At 35.0% G+C, this 22,238-nt stretch overlaps 1 protein-coding gene across 1 annotated transcript; it reads left to right on the top strand.

Moving 5' to 3' along the window:
* The first annotated feature begins 19,046 nt into the window (after positions 1 to 19,046).
* Positions 19,047 to 19,771, top strand: LOC112033447 (norbelladine synthase). Its single transcript, XM_065768611.1, has 2 exons — positions 19,047 to 19,240; positions 19,470 to 19,771. The coding sequence occupies exons 1-2, from the start codon at positions 19,060 to 19,062 to the stop codon at positions 19,769 to 19,771; spliced, it is 483 nt and encodes a 160-aa protein (XP_065624683.1). The 5' UTR covers positions 19,047 to 19,059.
* The last annotated feature ends 2,467 nt before the right edge of the window (positions 19,772 to 22,238 follow it).

Raw genomic sequence — 22,238 nt, 5'->3', positions numbered from 1 at the left:
TGTGTCTCAAGCACAAGATCCTATGGCACTTATTGGTGAATTGGTAAAGGCTTTGAACCTTTATTCCAATCCTGGAGTTGGAAATCACTCGAATGTGAATAAGAACTACAATGCTCGTGATGCATCTAAAAGGTTTTGGATGCAAAAGACTCGACCTAATTGAGTCTTTCTGACATAGTCCTTATGCTTCATTGCTCATTCCTCTGTGACCATTGTTCTTTGGTTTTTGTGTTTTCTTTTGTTTTGTTTCTAGGATTTGCATTGCATTACATTCATGCATTTCATTCTATGATTTATTTGTTTTCTCTTAAATAAATAGATAAAATAAAATAAAATAAAAAAAGGAAAAGGAGAAAGCAAAAATTATGTTTGACACTATGTTTCTTGATTTTTGAAAAACAAGGTTGGTCTATCTTTTTACACATGTCATGTCTTGTGTACCTTGTTTAACTTTGATGAACTTATTCATTGCACTTGACTAGTTGAAACTTTGTAGTGCATGTTGTGTGGGAAAGATGTGTATGGTTCTTAATCACTCTGTCTTAATCATGAAGTCATATGTTATTTAATTGTCGGACTTGACTCTTTTGAGAAAGGCATAAATAACCATCTCACCACTGTTCACTAGCCAATCATGAACACCTTAGTGCATATCATAAGATTGTGTGCTCGAAAAAGTGTAGCATATACACAAAAAGAACATAAGGTGTAGCCTCAAATTAAATTAAAACTGGTGTGTACTATTAGGCTTGATGCCATATCACTTAATTCAAACCGGTGTGTACTACTAGGCTGAATGCCATTTCATACAAATAAGAGGCAAAAATGCAAGAAACTTACATGATTGCAAGCTTTTGTTCTAGGAGATGTGGGAGTTATAGGACATAACTCTTTAGGTTATAGTCTCTTTTAAATTCTATGTGATGAATTGTGTAGACTTTTGTTTGATTGCTATTCACATATCACCTCACATGTATCTCAAGTTTTTGCTAGTATCACACACTACACAAGTTACTCCTTGTTAAACACTGTACATGCTAGTGTGTGTGTTTTTGGTCTGACCAACCAAGTTTGAAAATATCTTGAGATTTGTGCACAACATTTTTGTTGCTTGAGAAAATTCAATGGGAGAATGATTGAAACTTGTTTTTGACATAATTTGGGATTAAAATTTTGGGTTTTTGAAAAAGCATTCCATCTCATACTCATGCATTTTGCTTTCCTTGTTTAATGCTTTGAGGAGTTGTTTTTCAAAATTAGGTTTGTGTTTTTCAAAACTGGATTTTTTTCTCAAAATTTAGTGAGCCTCTGCCCATTTCGATCGATCCAGTCTGTTTTTCGATCGATCGAAAAAGTGCTCTAGTTTGTTTTAAAATGTCTGGTTCATTCGATCGATTGAATGTAATTTTCGATCGATTAAAAATCGTGGAGAAGCTTTTTTAAAAAGATCAAATCTGACTTTTTCAAACACTTTTTCAAACCTTTTTCAAACTTTCTCTTTCTCTCTCCGACGAGGCAAGTCAAAAAGTTCAGATTTTTGTCGTTTTCCTCCGAAGTTTTTGCAAAATTTCTTTTTCCTCAAGCCGGTAAGACTCTTTTGCCCTTCCTTTTGATTTTATTTTCATGTTTTCATGCATAAATCCATGCATTTAAGGGAGATTTTCGGACTTTGCATATTGGGATTTTCTGCTTGATTCAAGCCCTATTTTGTGCAATTGATCATTGGGTTTTTGTGGGGACACATCATAAACATGATTCTTGATTGTTAATTTGATTAATTTTGAGTTTGATGAAAAATTGAAAATTCTAGGGTTTGTTCTTGATCCGATTTGGGGATTTTGTTAAATTGGGTTGAATTTGATGAAATTGGCTTGTTGTATTGATGAAATTAAGCATTATAATCTATGTACTGACTTTTGTAATGCTCGATTCATCAATTTGTTTTAAAAATTTTCAAGTGGTTTTCAATTTTTGGGGTTTTTGATTAGAAATTCCCTGCTCAAGCCAATTTTGTCAATTTCATCTCAATTGAACTTAATTGCTTACTGCATTAGTACATGCATCATGGCTTTGCACTGTTCATGCATCATATAGATTTTCATTCTATTTTTTTTGTGCTAATTTGTAGTCTGCCTTGGGTTTTGTTTTCTTGTGTTATTTTGGTTTTCTCTTTGTGTCTCTATCCTTTCCTTAGCATCATGCCTAGGAAGACTAGAGCCCGTAGGACTATTCCCTCTTCCTCTCCATCCCCTCCTTCCTTTGACCGTGAGAGGTTTCCGAGTGAGAAAAACCAAGAGCTTTTTGAGAAACTTAACCTTAAGAGGAAGATTTGGGCTGAGCGTTCTGTTCTGTTAGATGAACTTGATCCTGCCATTAGGACAAACTTTGAGCGTCGGGGCTGGTTACCCTTGTTGGACATTTCTGATCCTCCTCCACCTTCTACCTTGATTAGAGAGTTCTTTTTGAACATCTCTATCCGCATCTATGATTCCAACACTTTAGTAAAGAGTTGGATACGAGGCGTAGAGTACACCATTACTCCTCAGGTAGTGGCTGATGCTCTAGGGGTACCGTTGGTTAGGAATCCTATCTATCCATATGACGAGTCTCCCGAGTTGAGTGACATTTTGTCTTACATCACTGGGACTTCTGTCCAGTGGGGTTCTGATCCTAGGATCACTTCTGCTGAGCTCTCCGGGTTGCACTATTAGTTCTTTAGGATAGCTTGTCATTCCATCTGGCCCATTTCTCATGTTCACACCATTCCTCTTGAGAGGTGTGTATTTTTGTACGCTCTGGTTACTGATGCTCCTATTAGTTTCCCCCATCTCTTTCTTCGTTCTTTGAACGATGTTTATAGGAGTTCATCTACCTCACATGCTCTGGTTCATCCTATTTTCATTCATAGGATTTTGCTCTATCTTGATCTTAGTGACTTCCCTTCCTCTGAGCCCGTTCATGTGATAGCTCCCATAGGTGCATCTTTTCTTAGACAGAGGGCCGCTCATCTTCGAGCTGGTTCTAAACACCCTAGGTCTGAGCCCTCTAGTAGCGCACCTCCTCCTTCTTCTTCTATAGGTATTGCTGGTGAGGATGTTCCTGATCCAGTTGGTGATGATGCTGCTACTGCTGATGTTCCTCCACCTCCTTCGACCGACTTTGATGTTCGTCGTACTCTGGAGACTGTCGTGACCGTTCAGGCAGCTCATGGTCAGATTTTGGTGGACTTACTAGATGAGATTCGTGCTCTCCGAGCCGATTTAGCGCGTCTTCATTCACCCTCACCACCTCCTTTTGATGGCGACTCATGGTTGCTCTTTGGCATTCCGTCACAAAAAGGGGGAGTGGAGTTTTGACTTGTAGAGAGTTTTTGTTGTTAGGGGGAGATTTTTTTTACTTTTTGAGAGGAGCTTGTGGAGTTTTTAGATTATATCTAGGTGCTTCACTTTGTATATCATTTTTTGGGATATTCATGCTAGGGGGAGTAACATTGATTGATATACATGTTTTTTACTGATTCTTGTTGATTTGTGATTCACTGCTTATTAATTTATATTTATGAGTTGATCATTCATATATGTCTTTATTTTGTGTGTGTGAATCTTACAAGAATGTTATACCTGTTGTTTTACTCTTTTCTGTCACACATGCGTTTATGCGTTTGTTGAGTATTTCAAGAATATACAGGTTGATTCAACTAAGCTGCTGCCTACACTTACAACCGATGGATAGTAGTTAGGCTGAATTTGAAGTTTATGAGCATTTCTTTGTAAAGGGCTTTTTACTTGTAAAACTTTGAGCTTTTAATTAGGGTTTTGTCACGGATTGCCAAAGGGAGAGTTTGTTGGGTTCTAAGGTCTTAGGATTTTATGTATTTAGAACTCTAATTTGTAATGTTGGCAAACCATGATCAAAACAATGTATTTAGTCTTGTTTAGGCTTGCTCAAAGTTGGTTTATTATTGTAAAGTTGGAATCAAGTTGTTGCAGAAGTACTTGGGACTTTCGGCCTGGCTCGATCGATTGAAGAATAGACTCGATCAATCGAAAATCGCACAGGTTGATTTTTCTGCAGAATTTCCAACTCACTAAGCTGCTGTCTACACTTGCAACCGATGGATAGTAGTTAGGCTGAATTTGAAGTTTAAGAGCATTTCTTTGTAAAGGGCTTTTTACTTGTAAAACTTTGAGCTTTTAATTAGGGTTTTGTCACGGATTGCCAAAGGGGGAGTTTGTTAGGTTCTAAGGTCTTAGGATTTTATGTATTTAGAACTCTAATTTGTAATGTTGGCAAACCATGATCAAAACAATGTATTTAGTCTTGTTTAGACTTGCTCAAAGTTGGTTTATTATTGTAAAGTTGGAATCGAATGGCTGCAAAAGTACTTGGGACTTTCGGCCTGGCTCGATCGATCGAAGAATAGACTCGATCGATCGAAAATTGCACAGGTTGATTTTTCTGCAGAATTTCCAACTCAGCCCTACTTCATTAAACGTTTAGGGTTTTATGTTTTTACCCTAGGTATTTAAACTAAACCCTAGCCACGTTTTTGAGAGTTGCTCCAATTGTATTGTTGCTCATACATTGCTGTTTTGTGTAAATCTCTTGTGAGATCTAGAGGAGCTTTCCTTTACACAAAGCTTAGGGTTTTCAAGTTAGAGATAGTATCAATAGCTTGATGATCAACTTGGTTGCTACCATTGAAGCTTAAAGAATATCAAGCGGGAGTGCTTGTAGCTGATTGAAGAATTCAAGAAAGAAGGAGTCCGTGGATTCGGAGCTTGCACGTGGTCGTGTCAGTAAGTTCTACTGGTGGGTAGCATTAGGAAGTCAAGCGGGGAGCTTGTAGTCCTTCTGTATGAACTTCGATTCTTTCACATAGTGGATTCAGGTTTACCTTGAGGATAGCTAGGTCAAATCCTCCCCAGGTTTTACCATGTGATTTCCTGGGTGATCATATCATTGTGTCTTTTATTATTCCGCTGCTTTATTATTTTGATATGATTATTTGATTGCTTTAACCTAGAATTGCATAATTTGACTAGGTAACAACTTGGCTAATTAATCTAGGCTAACCAATCTGGTTGTTTTAAGGGGTCTAAAACCGTTCAAATTTCAATTTCTAGATTGTAATTAGGAAACAAAGCCATGTACTTTATCTTAAATTGTATCTAGGACCAAAGCCATGTAATTTCCTATGATCAATGTACATTCAATTTCAAATTAATAAAATGAGGACTTTTTCAATTTTGGTTTTTCTTTCTTTTTTTTTCCAATAATTAAATAAGTGGTGACTCTATTGTAAAACCCTTAATCTAGAGGGAAAATATAATCAGTCGAATGTCCATTTTAAGGGATAATAACACGACTCTACCAATTCACATGAGTTTGGCCCAACATTCCATAAAAAACGGGCTGGGGGTGCGGTCTCTCACAGTAGCGACTCCACTAGGGATATTGAGAGCTAAGCTTCAATTAGGTTATTATGGCCAACTATGTCATTGTTTGTTAATTACTTTTTGTATACAATATGTCTAATGTGTCATTATATTGCATGTCATGCATCATTTTCTTGAGTGAAATTTATTTTATTTGTGTGCTAGCCCGGAAGCCCGGTAGTATTAGCCATGGATTGTGATCTTCCTGAGACTCACATACCCAGCAGTGAACCTACCACCCACCGTGACAAGGATCATCATGATTATACCATGGTGATTCATATGGACAAACTGTATAGTTTGGACTAACGCGGTGCTCCTGGTGTCACAAATTGGGAGGTACAATGTCCTAGCTTGTGGAGACCTTTAACCTACCTTCTACCCATGTTGTAATGACCCATAGAACCTACCTTTCGGTCGTCCATGTAAATTGTATTGCATTATGCACGTGTTTGGCCGTTGTTTAAACTATGATGAGCCCAAGTCCAACGCTTGAGCCCTCATAATTGTTTGAGCCTTGTATGCTATGAATTAACTCAAGCCCAAAAGCCTATGATTGAACTTTACTTGGTATGGAAATCAAAAATTGTTTCTTGAATCATTCTAAGCCCAAGACTTGAGCCCATCAAAGGTGTATACGCATGATCAATATCAAAGGCCAAAAGCTCACAAGATGCATGCCTTCCAAGTGTAAACCCAAGCCATTTCAAGCAAATACCGAAAGATCATAATCAAGGTTCAAGCCTCCAGAGTGCAAGCCCAAGCCATTTTATCATAATCAAGGTTCAAGCATACCAAGTTTCAAGCATCCTAAATGGACCAAGTAGAAGCAAGTGGCCCAACTTTGCCTTACTCCACATTTAGTTTGCAACATCATGGTTAAACTTAAAGTTTGTTTGTTTATTGCATGTTTCTATGTTTCTTTGAACTCTAAAAATCCATGTAGCATTTGATGTACTTTGTTCATGTATATATATATATTTTTTTTAAATTCCAAAAAAAAAAAAAAAAATCAAGATTCCCAAATCTTTTCAAAAAAGAAGAAAAAAAATTCAAGTGAGAAAGTATTTGGACTAGGGGCATTGGGCCTTTGAGTCATTTAAAAAAAATCTTTGAACTAGGGCCATTGAACTTCATAATGACTTTTTCAAAAAGACCCAATTTTTTTCTTCAAGATTTTAAAAAAGAAAAAAGAAAAGAAGAAGTCTCCTTTTCAGCATGGTACATGAGGATCTCTTGGGCAACATTTTCTAAATCTTGATGTTTAAAGGCTTGAGCAATCAACTTGTACCAAGGAATGATTAATTTCATTTGATCTATGAAAAGACTTTTGCTACTTGACTTAGAATATAAGAAGAAATGGTCTTAAAAGGCAATAAAAAAGAATTCATCCATTGGAAAATCCCAATAATCCATGCACTCAATCCAATTTTCAAAAGTCTTTTGTTTCACATCATTAGAGCATTCATACTTTTTCTTTTAAGATGAATTTATTAAAATGGCTTGAATCACTATGCCTACAAGCAAGCATTACCAGGGATAGGAGGTCATCTTTGGTTAAACTAAATTATTTCCTATTACCTAGAATATTCATTATCTATTGCTAGCCCATTTGAGCCTTTAAACACTTAGCCTCTTTTTTGTATGAACCCACTAAAATCTAAACCTAGGGTGGGAAAAATCAAAGTATGCATGCTTAAATCTCATGTTGAGGAGGAATCGACCTTGTAGCTTTGAAGGTAATTGGTAAAGCTCTCATAGAAGACATGAAAGATAAGTGGAGAACTCATTAAGCTAAAGATAAGAGATCATCAAAGAAAAATGAGGTTTCACTCAATCAAGGAAAGATAAATGAAATTTCATCAATATGAGAGAAAAAAAGTGTGCATCAAGTTTGAAGAGCCCAAAATTCATCATGTCAAGAGGAATACAAGTTTCATCTAAAAGAGAGTTCATCAAAAAAGGAAAATATTCATCAAGTACAGAAGGGTACAAGTGCATCAATGCAAGAAAGTAGTCTAGAGAGTGCATCAAAATGACTTAAGCTGAGAAAAATAAGGATGGCAAAAGATCTCTAATAGTTCATTCAATTATAGATGAAAGACAGAAAATAAAAATGCCCGCTAGGCTGAAAACCCAAAAGCGCAGTCTAGGCAAAAGCTAAGGCCAAAAAGGAAAGAAAAGAAAGAAAGTCCGCTAGGCTAAAAACCCAAAAGGGTGATCTAGGCAAAAGTTAGGGCCAAAGAAAAGAAGAAGAAAAAAGGGTAAAATCCTAGCAAATTGAAAACTTGAAGATGTAATCTAAAAAGAAAAGGATTTTGCAAAATGAAAGTCTAGAGTTATGATTCAAGAGGAATGAGTTTAAAAACAAATGTTGATACAAGTGACTAATGAAGACTCCTTTAATACATGATTTTTGAGTAATGCATACTTGGGGGAAACATCATAGGGAATTTTGAGTCTTTTATATCTTTAATTTCATAACCTAATCCCAGCCTACATTACAACCCATGAGTAAAGACCTCCTTGAAGTCTTGCTAGTTGTAGGCACATCTTAAAATCTAATATTATTTTCTCTTGAATTAAAAAGGAGAAATACTTAAAATTGTCAAACCCCACTGGATGATATGTCTGAAGAAAAAAAAAATCAAATTCATAAATCCTCAAATGACTCAAAAGAACTTTCAAACTTAGAGCACTCTTCTTGTTTGCTCCCAACAATGTGATTTTTAAATATTGTCACATTCCATTGCCTTTGGAGACTTAATCTAACGATGTTCAAAAGGAAGAAGCAAATTTGATTATATGAGTTTAATGATCTTGATCCTGTTGGAAAATTTGGTTTTGTATCTCATACAAAACATACAGCGGAAGCAACAAACACGAATCTACTTCATTCATGAAAGATAACATGTAACCATGAATTCTAGATCAAAGAATAGAAAGCGTACCTTGATGCAATGAATTAAAACCATGACTTGAGAATACCTTTAATCTTCATCTAAATTCCACATAGTGCCCAAGATGTGTGGTCTCTCAATCAGTTTTTTGTACATAGACTCTAAAAGAAAAATCCTTCTTCTTCTCCTTGTGGAGAAAAAATGATTTTTTTTTTTTTCATTGTACGTACGTTATAATTACCTTAATAGTTTCTTTATTTAATAACTCTTATTAAATAATGACTGATTATCTAATTGGGTTAGCCTTTTGGGCCTACCCAATTGGGCTTTTGTTTGTGACTTGAGATAGGACCAAAGGGAACAAATAAGACTCTAGCTCCAAAGGGCCTTGTGCTTTTTTGTCAACTCTTGACAAGTTCAAAGTTACCATTAATTATATTCAATACCACTATAAGAATATAATTGCACTCTAGGCCTTATTAATAAATTATATCCCAAGTCTTTATTATACATGCAACTCTTTCATTAAAATATTCGTAGTAATACAAAGTCATGAATATAGACTACCAATTTGAAGATTACTACATCTTAATCCTTGAGTGCCCGGTTTAATCCTTTATGTTATTCATCATATATTTATGAAATCCAATTTCATAAATATATACTTTAGTAACTCCTTACTAAAGTGGTTAGGCCCAACACTCTGAATAACCAAACCCATTAAACTTATCTCAAGGGAATATTTTATATCTCCGTTAAGAGATTATGAATTCCATCTTGAAAATATATGTTCCATCAATATTAAATGCGGCTGCCCAATATACTGAGATTTTGACCGTAACTTATAGATCTCACTCCTGATATATCAAAGTAACCTACATCTCATGATCAGGTCCATTATTCTCTCAGGATTTAGAGTTGATGTAAATAGAAGTCGTGAGATTTATTATTCATTTGACAGTCATTAGGAGAATAATAAATCTCACAGCGGTCTAGTTCAATATGTCTTAATTCTTAAAACATATCAACATATTAAGTGAGGGTTTGGATACAACTTAAACCTGCGTCTGTGTTTCCTCAAAGCGCGTTTTCTTTCTTTTTTTTTTTTTTTTTTGACCCACAGTTGTTGACTTTCAGCAACAATATTTACAATTCATGAACAGTGTATACACTATTCATGAACAGTGTTCACACACTGTGCATACACTTTTCACGCATAAAAAATATTAAAAATGGGTCCCACGGCACTATTCATACATTTAAAAAATATTTTGCTATAGTGTTTTCAGCAATAATCAGTTTTCAGCAACAATAAGTTGTATCCAAACAGACCCTAACTAGAAGTTTTCATTTCCATGATCAAGACAAATCATTTTAGTTGATATCTTATAGTCTTCGCAGATGAAATGCCTAATTTTATCACCAACTATGAACTAAAATTTTGAGTTTAAAAGAACTTGTGATTTATATCTTCTGTGACTTTTTACATAAATCACGTACTATGCATCCCATGGACTAAGATAACGTCCCATTAGTTCGTTTATAGATAGTCTCATATAATTAAATAATCTAATTATTTATAACATGCCAATAAATTGGTTTTAGGGCACAAATCCCAACAGATCCTTCCTAATCAAAGAGATTTGTTTGATTCTTAAACACTTTGGTTTGCCAAAATGGTTGTTTAAATGATCACTTCTTGTTCATAAAAAATAAAAAGAAGAAAGAAAGGGAAATCTCATTTCCACCAAAAAAAAAAAGAATCATTCTTTTTGAAAATCTAGTTCTCTTGAACTATGTCTTGACCTGATCCTCTACGAAAGAGGTACGTAGGCAGCCTTTCAAAGGCCCAGTCCCAATCATCCAAACAACCTTGGGGAGCAAAGTCAAAACAATGTGACAAAATTTTTTGGGTGCAAGTTAGGCTAAGCCCATTTGTTTTGCATCAAGCATGCTTAATTAGTTGATATGACATCATTATTTTAAGGTTTTGTTATTAAATTAATGATGTGGCATTATCAAAACCATTTATTATAAAATGAAGAGTCAAGATTAAAAGAAATTTATTTAGTAGAGTACCTTAGGAACTCTAAAAGATCTTAATCCAACTTTTAAGGGAAAAAAAAACATTTTCCTTGTTTTCCCTCTTTACATTTGGGGTAGTTCACATTCACCCCCCCCCCCCCTCCCCCAAAAATGTTTAGGAAATGAGCAAATACCCCCAACTTGTTATTTTCTCAGTTAAATCTAACAAAAATTGTTAAAGAAATTATTAGTTGTACACCACAAGGAAGAGAAAAAGTTGAAGATTGTACTATTGTTTTCATAGATTGCATTTGTAATAATTATAATTTCACTGGATTTAATTGAAAAAGTAACAAATTTAAAGTATTTGCTCATTTTCAAACATAGAAGGGGAAATTGGTTGGTTTCAAATATAATGAGGAAATTGAGAATTACCGCAAACATATAAAAGAGGGGGGGGGGGGGGAATGCTTTTTCCCCTAACTTTTTTTTTCTTTTGCTCTTATTCTCCATCAGACATGGTTTTCATTCTATATCACATATTTTTCGACAATTTATACTTGTTCTACATAAAGGCATTAGAAGAATGTTCTTGAACCTCTATGAGTAGAAGTGCACCCATCACGAAAGTTAACACTAGTCTAATCATGAGGGATTATTTGGCCAAGAGAACTAGTCATACTGAGTTTTACTCTGGATGAAAAAGGTTTACTTTTAACAGTAACACTCTATGCATAATTCTAGAGCACTACAAGTCTGTTCTTCAATTTTTCTCCTTATTTTCTGTTCTTGCTAATTTACATTCTTGCTAATTTATATTCTTGTTAATTCTTTGGGATGGTATTTGTTGAATCAAACTTGTTTATTTACTATTATATTTCCAACAGTATCACCTAATGGTACTTACACCCAATCTTGAAGTACCTGAAGTTTTATTTATGTGTAGTTCTAGGACTATAAATTATTCCACAACTTTTTGTCACAATTGTGACGTGCCAAATTGTGAGTGATTAATCATAACTTATACATGGACCCACAATTTTTTCTTCACCAATCACACCTTGCCACATCACAATTATGGCAAGAAGTTGTGAAAACTTTTGTGGTACTAGAATTTTTCATTGTTTATATTGTCAAGATCAATGTTGAAGGTTACATATCATGATTGTCCTCATCGTTGAGTTCCTCTAACTTGTGATAAAATATTCATAGGTATTGTGAAGACAATAATTGAACTCACCTTCCAAAAATATGAGGGGAACCAATAGAAAAAGGCCCCAAAAATTGTGGGTGAATGAGAATCAAACTCAATTAAAATGTTTTACACGAGGAAAAATACACACACACCAAAAAAAAAAAAAATCTTTTAGGAACTTCTTCCACACAATATATTGTAACCATTAATCATTCTATCTGTCACACTCACATGCTAAACTCTCTCTTTTTCTCTCTCTCTCATCATGCATCACCTTATGGTACCAGAGGTGAATAAAAACATTTAAAATTATTAATTAATTTTTATCTATTTTGTTAAATCTTACACTTGAATCACGATATTTGGTTCTTATTGAGTCTGTTAGAGTTTGTTAGGAAGGAAGATATCAGTCGTTTCAGTCGTTTTTGTATTGCAGAACTAAACTACAATCAGTTGCATTGTGTTTTGTAAATATAGAACTAAACTACAAGTAGCTTAGTTTCAGAATAACTTAGACAGACAAAAACGACTGCTGTTTGTACATTTAGATTAAAAGTATTGTTAGTTTTCCTTTCCACGTGTATAGCTTAGATTGGTTAGGAAGTTAGTTATTTCTGTTTTTGATTCTCCTCATCTTTCCCGCCTCTGTTCTACCTATATAAAGAACAGAGCATTGTAAACTAATTAATTCAATTCATTCTCTACAAGTTTTACATTTATCTTTCTCTCTCTCTGAGTTTTTCATTTCTCCATTGATGCAATTGTGAAGCTTGTATAGAATTCAACATGGTATCAGAGCCAACTAGTTCAGAGATCATCCAAGTTTGGTATTCTGAAACTTCCTAGTTCAATCACGTTTTTTTTTTCTTCTTAATGCTTCTTTCAGATCAACTAGAAATTTACTTGTTGCATTTCTGTTGATTCTTGCATTAAGTTCATCATCTTCGAGGTTTTAATTACCTTAGTGTGTTGAAATCTTGTTTTTCTGTTCTTCTGTTCATAATTGAATTGAAATCTTCAATTCTAGGGTTTCAATTCATTTTTCCCCAATTCCAGGGATATTCTGTTTTTTTTTCTCTTCAAATTCACTGTTCATATTTACAATCTCATCAAGATTGTGAATTACAGCTTCATTGTCACTCAGAATCCAACTCTTGTTTCTTAGAGGTTTCTTCAATTCGTGGTTTTAGTCACTTGAGACCTTGAATCTTCATTCTCTCATTCTTTTTCTGTGATAAACATGACTGAGAGTACCTCCAGTGTTAATCCTACTCCTGCTATGCAACCTTGGAAAAACACATCTAGTCCCTATTTTCTGTCCAGTGGTGACAATCCAGGAGTTTCTTTGGTGGTTCAACATCTCACTGAAGATAACTATAACACCTGGAGTAGGGCCATACTTATCTCTTTGGATGCCAAAACTAAATTGGGCTTCATTGATGGCTCCATTCCTAAGCCTCAATCTGTTGATCACCCACACTACATAGCTTGGAATAAATGCAATAGCACTGTCCTGGCTTGGCTGTTTAATTCTGTTTCCAAAGAGTTGCAGTCAAGTATAGTTTATTTCAAGACTGCCAGAGATGTATGGGTTGATCTGCAAAACAGGTTTGGGCAAGGAAATGGTCCTACCATCTTTGACCTGAGAAAGGAGATTAGTTCTTTGGTTCAAGAGGACTTAACTATAAATGCATACTATGCTAAGTTTAAAGGCCTTTGGGATGAATTTTCTAATTACAGAACATGTACATGTGGTCATCAAGTTGAGGAGTGCACCATGTCTTTCATAATGGGGCTGAATGAGACGTATACAGCTGTCAAGAGCCAAACTCTGCTTATGGAGCCTGTGCCTTCATTGAGCAAAGTGTTCTCTCTTCTACTGCAAGATGAGAAACAAAGAAAAGTAGGTGCTGGGAAGAAATTTTTGGCTGATGCATCAACAGCCTTGGCAGCTTTTGGGCCTAAACCTGGGAACACTAAGACCTTTGTTAAGTTCAAGAGTGGCAGGCCACAATGCACTCATTGTGGAGCTATGGGGCATGTTGTTGATAAATGCTTCAAGTTGCACGGATATCCTCCTGGATATAAGTTCAAAAACAAGGCTGGTCCACCTTTTGCAAACAATGTTGTTGCTGCTGAAGGTCCTCTTAGTGAATCTGTTGCTCTCACAAAGGATCAATATCAACAATTACTTGGCTTATTGAACTCTCAATGCCATTTTGGTACCCAAGCACCGCCAAAGACATGTTTGGAAAATGTTCCTCATGTTGCCACCATCATTTCTCAGCCTTCCATGGATGTTCAAGCCCAAAATTTTTCAGGTATATGGTTTTCCCCTTCTCTTCAGCATTCAGTTTTTTCTTCTAGTACCAACACCTTTCATATTAGTTCATATGACTGGATTCTTGATAGTGGTGCTACTGACCACATGGTCCATTCCATTCATTTCTTCACTTCTGTCACTTCTTCCATTCAGATGTCTGCTAGACTCCCAAATGGTGAAATGGTTAAGGTCACTCATGTTGGCATTGTTAAACTCTCAGCCACATTGATTCTTGAAAATGTTCTTTGTATTCCTTCCTTTTCTTTCAATCTTATTTCCATAAGTAAACTAACCCAAAATCCTTCCTGTTGCTGTGTTTTTCTTTCTCATTACTGTTTTCTCCAGGACTTACTGCATTGGAAGATGATTGGGTTGGGTAAGAGAAATGGAGGGCTGTATACCTTGCAGTGCAGTGACTCCATCACTTTGCCACCTTCTGTTTCAGAGGCTCTGTCCAGATTACCTTCTTTCTTTTGTAATAAGAGTGTCAATTCATGTAATCTTGATTCTCCTTCTATTGTTTCTACTTCAAGTAATAATGTTAGGCTGTGGCATTACAGATTAGGCCACCCATCTTCACAAAGATTAGCTTTACTGAATTCTGTTGTACCTGATCTGCTTTCTTGTAATAATAAATCCTTTCATTGTCATATCTGTCCTTTAGCTAAGCAACACAGATTATCATTTCCTAAGTCCACAAGTGTCTCTTCAGCTTGCTTTGATTTAATCCATGCTGATATTTGGGGTCCCTACTCTACTACTTCATTAAATGGCTCAAAATATTTTCTCACCTTGGTTGATGACCATAGTAGGTGCACTTGGGTTTATTTAATGAAGTACAAATCTGATGCTTCTTTTTTAGTTCAATCCTTCTTTCACATGATTCTTAATCAGTTCAAAGTCTCCATTAAGGTCATTAGGAGTGACAATGGTCCTGAATTTGCTCTTTCCTCATTCTATGCTTCAAAAGGTATTATGCATCAACTGTCTTGTGTTGAAACTCCACAGCAAAATGCTGTTGTTGAAAGAAAACACCAGCATCTATTAAATGTTGCTAGAGCCTTGAGGTTTCATGCCAATTTACCTTTAAAATTCTGGGGAGATTGTGTTCTCACAGCCACATATCTCATTAACAGGTTGCCTAGTCCTCTTCTAGGCAACCTTACTCTATACCAGAAACTTTTGGGTCATTCACCTTCATATCAGCACCTTAAATCATTTGGTTGTCTATGTTATGCATCTACTTTAACTAGGATCAGGTCTAAATTTGATCCTAGAGCAAAGGCATGCATATTTCTTGGTTATCCTTTTGGGGCTAAAGGATATAAGCTATATGATTTGTCCACTAGAACTTCTTTTTTGTCAAGGGATGTTATCTTCAAAGATACTGTTTTTCCTTTTAAACATTGGCAGTCTAAATTCATTCCTAGTCCTCCTTCCACCTCTCACAATATTTTTCCATCTCAGTCACTAATTCCTGATTCTGTTGCCTCCATTTCTGCTGAGTTTTCTCTTCCCTTTAGTTCTGTTGATACTGCTGTGCCCCCTGATGAATTTCCAGATCTTGTTCATCCTGATCTGGGCTCTTCTCATCATCCTCATCATCCTATACTTTCCACTGATCCACCTGACTTACTTGTTGATCAGTCTGCCTTACCTGTTGCCCAATCTGTTTTGCCTCTTATTAGAAAATCCACTAGGCCTCATAAAACTCCAACATATCTTCATGATTATCATTGTGGTTTAGTTTCCACTGTCATTCCTCATCATCACTGCAACTTAGCCTCCACTTCTCTGCCTTCCCATGATTCAATCTCCACTGCCAGTCCAGGTATCCTTTATCCTCTTTCATCAACTCTCTCTTATTCTAAACTGTCTAATGCCCATAAAGCTTTCTCTGTTGCCTTGTCTATTGCCAAGGAACCCACCTCCTATGCTGAAGCTTTACCTGATCCTTTGTGGCAAGCTGCCATGAAGGCTGAGATTGATGCACTCCAGGCTAACCAGACTTGGATAATGACCAACTTACCTCCTGGTAAAGTGCCTATAGGGTGCAAATGGGTCTACAAAATCAAGCTTAAAGCTGATGGCTCTATAGAAAGGTACAAAGCCAGATTGGTTGCTAAAGGCTTTACTCAAACTGAGGGAGTTGATTACTATGAGACTTTCTCTCCTGTTGTCAAGTTTGTCACTGTTAGGACCCTTTTGGCCATGGCTGCTGTGTATGGTTGGCATTTATCTCAACTAGATGTCAACAATGCCTTCTTGCATCGAGAATTGACTGAGGATGTGTATATGGTTCCTCCTCCTAGGTTTGGCAGCAAGGGGGAGGTGTGTAAACTCACTAAATCTCTTTATGGATTGAAGTAGGCTAGTAGACAGTGGTTTGCTAAGCTCTCATCCACCCTCATTGATCATGGTTTTATTCAATCAAAATCAGACTACTTTGTCTTCACTAAGATCAGCAAGGGTTCAATTCTCATTTTGCTAATTTATGTGGACGACATCTTGATAGCTAGTAACAATGTGGAGGCAGTCAATACTTTCAAGGTTTTCCTAGATGCCAAGTTCAAACTCAAGGATCTCGGTACCTTGAAGTATTTCTTAGGCCTTAAAGTTGCATGGACTGAAAAAGGCATTAGTTTGTGTCAAAGGAAGTTTATTCTGGAGTTACTATCTGATACAGGTCTGCTAGCAAGCAAACCTGCCAATGTGCCTATGGATCAATCAGCCAAATTTAGAAGTTCAATGGGAGAGGCTGCACCAAACCCATCTTTGTATAGAAGGATTATAGGCAAACTTCTTTACCTAACTTTAACCAGACCTGACATTTGTTACTCAGTGCACAAACTGAGTCAGTTTATGAGTTCCCCTCAGATTCCTCATTTACAAGCAGCTTATAAAATACTTAAGTATCTTAAGAAAGCACCAGGACAAGGTTTGTTTCTATCTGCAAGTTCTGATTTGAAACTCAAAGCCTATTGTGATGCTGATTGGGCTGCTTGTCCAGACACCAGAAAATCAGTTTCAGGCTTCTGTGTTTTTCTGGGCAGTTCTCTCATATCTTGGAAATGTAAGAAACAACAGGTTATATCCAGATCATCAACAGAGTCTGAATATCGTGCAATGGCTACTGTCACAAGTGAACTTGTTTGGCTGGTGGCATTGCTTGGAACCTTTGGTTTAGATCACAATTATCCAGCTTCTTTGTATTGTGATAGCAAGGCTGCCCTTCATATTGCTGCAAATCCAGTATTTCACGAACGTAAAAAGCACATAGAGGTTGATTGTCACTATATCCGAAGTAAAATTCAAAATGGGAAGATCAAGACTTTCCATGTGCCTACCAAACACCAGATTGCTGATTCCTTCACAAAGGCCCTTGGATATAAGCAATTCTATTTTCTTCTATCCAAGATGAACCTGATCAACATCTATGGTTCATCTTGAGGGGGAGTATTGAGTTTGTTAGAGTTTGTTAGGAAGGAAGATATCAGTCGTTTCAGTCATTTTTGTATTGCAGAACTAAACTACAATCAGTTGCATTGTGTTTTGTAAATATAGAACTAAACTACAAGTAGCTTAGTTTCAGAATAACTTAGACAGACAAAAACGACTGCCGTTTGTACATTTAGATTAAAAGTATTGTTAGTTTTCCTTTCCACGTGTATAGCTTAGATTGGTTAGGAAGTTAGTTATTTCTGTTTTTGATTCTCCTCATCTTTCCCGCCTCTGTTCTACCTATATAAAGAACAGAGCATTGTAAACTAATTAATTCAATTCATTCTCTACAAGTTTTACATTTATCTTTCTCTCTCTCTGAGTTTTTCATTTCTCCATTGATGCAATTGTGAAGCTTGTATAGAATTCAACAGTTCTCCAAATAAAATTGATTCAGGTTTGGTTAACATCAATTCATTGAGTTATGTGATGAATTTGTTTTTGTTTTTGCAAGCTGAGGTCAATGGGCAATCACATTGTTAAGTGAATTTGCAATAGTGGTTTTGATAAATTAAAATTTTTCCACACTGTAAAATTATTCAGTTTTTGTACTTTTGAGTCTCTGACCAAATTTGTGACTTGTGAGTGGGGGTGGTTGTTGGCTAGTTGAGTGGATCAATCAGTACAGTAGGAGCATTAACACTAAGAAAATGAAACAATTAAAGAATTGTAAACTAATAAATTAATATTAGCAAAAAATAGTAAACTAAAGAATTAAAGAATTGAAAACGAATTGAAGAATTGTAAACTAATAAAAAAATTAAATAATTGTAAACATTTAGGCTTAAAATGTGTTTTGAGTTCAATAAAAGAACGTTAAAGACTAATAGACATAAACTAATAAATTAAAATATTCTAAGTAATAATAATTAAAGTTTTATTTAACAACAACAATTAACATGTTTATTGCATTAGGAAAAAAAATATGTTAAACCAACTTATAGTTTACCTTTTATTCTTTTGCGAGTACTATGAAAATATTCACAATAAGGAAATCATGTAGACCGCAAGATTCATCTCCTACACAAAATTCATCTTCTAAGCATAGGCCTGTTGACATGAACAATCTTCCTTCGAACCGAGGCAACGAGAAAATATCTCATTTTGTGAGGTCAATATATTCAATTTCTCTTTGATTTTAGATTTTATATAATTTGTATTTCTTATTGATTCCCTTGGACAAAAAATCTTGTAGCCACCACTGCTTGATATACAAACCTACATAGAAAACAGATCATAAAAATATTAAGTTAAAAATTTTTTAATAAGGGCTTGATGAGTTCAACCTGGTTGGGCTACATCCAAATATTGTTCTTCCTTCCAAAGAAAATTAAATGTAAAAGTAACAACCAAGTGTTCATTCAAATGAGAAATCTAATGTACCACATTTAATGTACTGTACCTAAATTTTCACCCTCTTTCCTCAGTCCAAACATAAACTTTTTCATAAATAGGTTAGAATTTCAACATATGGAGTCCATTGTATTCCACAATGATTGCTCTTATCATTAGGCTAAGAGACCAATTGATTTTTGGTGTAGGCACTATTTGAACCCTATTCGATGATAAGACACTTTACTAATCTTCACACAAATTTGGAGCCTATATATATCACAAGGAAAGAACATGCCTAACACATCCCAACATATTTGCTTCTACAAGTGCATTTAAAAAAAGATGTCTGGGCAACTCTCACACGAGCTAGAGGTAAATGTGCCGGCTAGCGAAGCATGGGAGCTTTATGGCAGGCTTGGGTTAGCAAAACTTCTTGTAGAAGATGGAAGTATCGTTGAGAAGATTGAGGTCATAGAAGGTGATGGAGGGATTGGGACTATTCTGAAGAAAAGATATACACCAGGTATGATAATTGATAAAGCAGTACAAACTGATAAATATAGAAGTAATATTGAACCCAACCAATGATACCAAGCAATTTAAGAATTGACTTTGGAGAAATAGCTCCCCCCTCTCTTTAGTCATAAATGAATGACTGCTTTATTTGCTTCTATGTTCTCTTTAAAGTTTCAATTGGAATAGTTACTTCCATTTTTTTTTTCATTAATTAAACTTCCTTTCTAATGAATTAGGCTCACATGGGTTTTCTGTGCAAAGAGAGAAGTTCACAAAGTATGACAATGAGAAACGCATGAAAGAACTAGAGGTGATGGAAGGAGGATATCTTGATTTAGGCCTTGCTCTTTTTCGTGTTCGCTTTGAAATCATAGAGAAGGACAATGATTCATGCATAATCAAAAGCACAATTGAGTATGATATCAAGGAAGAAGCTGTTGCAAATACCTCGAACGTCACTACTGATCTAGTAGCAAAAATTGGAGAAATCGCCAAAAATTATCTTATCAAAAACAAAGCTACTAAAAATGCAGAGTGATTATGAACAATAGTATACCACGTTATGGAATAAAATAACAAATTCGTGGTATTTCTTATCTTTATCTGTACTTAAGTGTGTGATGAAGTTTTCAAAGATGGTAGATATAAATAATGTATTTAGGAGATGGTAGTTTGGATGGAAGAAATTCCATCTTTCATCCAACACCAATTGCATCTTGATGTATCTTCCTAATTTTATAGCAATAAAGATGAATGGCTTCTTTATTTAGGAGATGGTAGTTTGAATTTAAATGGGCTACTCAACATATGATGATTTAAGTGATAAATCCCTCGAAGAAGTCTGCAAAAAGATAAACTACTGAGAATTTAAGTTTAGGGACACAAAAATTTTAACAATTTTTTTCATAATTGTGGTGATTGGCATAAAATAAAAATAGTATCAATAATGGGTCCATATAAAAGTAGTTTTTTAAGCTTAACTTCTTTTTTCTTTTTTCTTTTTTAAATCCTCTAATCGCAATATATCATGTAATTATCTTAAGTACTTATTTTAGAGAATTTCAACTTATGTTGTTTAATCCTGATGATTGTTCTTTATTAGCAAACCAAAACATAGCTATAATTGTGTAAAAAGTTGTCATAACATTGCAATTATCTTAATTTTAGTTTGTGTTGGAGAGAGAGAGAAAGAGAGGTGTTAAGGAAATCCTTGTTCAAATCAAGCACTTGCTATAATCAACTATGGACAAGGTTTCTCTCCAAATTAATTTGGAGAAAATCCTATCAAACTCCTATATATTTTTTATTGGATATGAATTTTGAAAAGTTACTCCTGACCCAGGAGCATGTGAATAATGTGACAATGCAACGATTTGGACTTCAATGCAACACAAGAGCATGTGGTCAAAAGTTACTCCTGACCCAATTTCACATGGTATTAGTTAGGAAAAGACTCCTAGCAACCAAAAAAAAAAAAAATATATATATATATATAGAGAGAGAGAGAGAGAGAGAGAGAGAGAGTGTTAGGAAAAGACTCCTAGCAACCAAAAAAAAAAAAAATATATATATATATATAGAGAGAGAGAGAGAGAGAGAGAGAGAGAGGGTTTGGAAAAGGCAATTCTCATGTAGCACGTGCATGTGCTTTGTAAGACATATGTGCCATGTGCTTTGATTAATGTTAGGAAAAAACTTAGATATTCTAGGAACAATGTTCTCTTCTCTCACATGAGAGATGGGCCTCATGGTGAGACCTACACGTGGGGCCCACTCCTCATGTGGGAGGAGAGAGAATTGCTCTTAGAGCAAGTAAGAATTACCCTTAATGTTGACAGGTTAAATGTCTAAAATTAGAATTAGTTAAAGTGTATTTATTTTCTTGTCTTTTTTTTTTTTTTAATTAGTTATAGTCTATTTGAATATAGGAACGCTACAAATTTTTTAAATTAATATCATCAATCATTGTATCAAAAAAAAAAAAAAATTTATCATCACTCGTAAATAAAAAATAAAAATAAATAAAAAACTATTTCAATATTTATTTATTATATTATTAGAGCAACACTAATTACATTCAATACTACATCAATTTATAAACTACTTTTTAGTAAAATTTATAGCACATTAATAATTTTTCATATATAATTTGGATGTTAAGTTACATGGCTACAATAAGCATGTAAATATGCTATTACTCGAAATAGTATCCACAGTGGATTTGAAGACTTTCATTATTTTAGAAACACATGTACATGCACAAGGGAGAGAGAATACATATGATTCTAATATAAGGCACACTACAAACTCTATTTAAAAATCATGATAATATTTCTTTACTGTTTAAATTTTAATCATTATTTCATCTTTCTTTCATTCGACTTTCTTTTCATTGAATTAGGCACACCTGGGATTACTGAGAATGTAGAGAAGTTCACAGAAACGCATGAAACAAGTAGAGGTGATTGATGAAGGAGGATGTCTTACGTTTGGCTTTACTTTTTTATGTTATAGCTTTACCTATGTGAATGCTCTAGTCTTGTAAAACGTTGTTGATGTCTTGTGTTAGAATACTATTAGAACTCTTCTAGGAGGACGTTTTGTGTATTTTGACTTCTAAACTCAAGTTGAGTTTGAAGGGATTGTTAGAATACTGTCAGAATCCTCTCACCACAAAACCCAGTAATAATTAATATCTTCTTTTAAACACCAACATTCTTTGGTTGTAGTTTGTCAAAAAAACATTCTGTGGTTGTCGAGTTCTCTATGTGTGTATTTGCATCACACAATGGCCGAATGGCTTTTGTGGAGCTCTCAATCTCTAACTAGACAGTGTAGGACAAACAACAGTACCAAACAGTGTAACAAACAGTTCTTTCAACTCTTCTTTTCTTTTTCTTCAGCTTGTAACTGTGTAGGACACACTTTGGTTGGCTTTGCATTAAACCAAAAGCTGATTTTTGTGGTGAGAAGACAAGAAGGATAATGCTTGCAAGAGGACAGCT

This window comes from Quercus suber, unplaced genomic scaffold (genome assembly GCF_002906115.3).
Source record: "Quercus suber isolate HL8 unplaced genomic scaffold, Cork oak 2.0 scaffold_972, whole genome shotgun sequence".
Taxonomy (NCBI): Eukaryota; Viridiplantae; Streptophyta; class Magnoliopsida; order Fagales; family Fagaceae; genus Quercus; species Quercus suber.
The sequence above is the reverse complement of the archived record's forward strand: the minus strand, read 5'-3'. Positions and strand labels throughout refer to the sequence as shown.

Coding starts and splice junctions, on each gene's coding strand:
- LOC112033447 (XM_065768611.1), top strand. CDS start 19,060: ATGTCTGGGCAACTCTCACACGAGCTAGAGGTAAATGTGCCGGCTAGC. Junction 19,241..19,469: donor GAAGAAAAGATATACACCAG/GTATGATAATTG, acceptor CTAATGAATTAG/GCTCACATGGGTTTTCTGTG.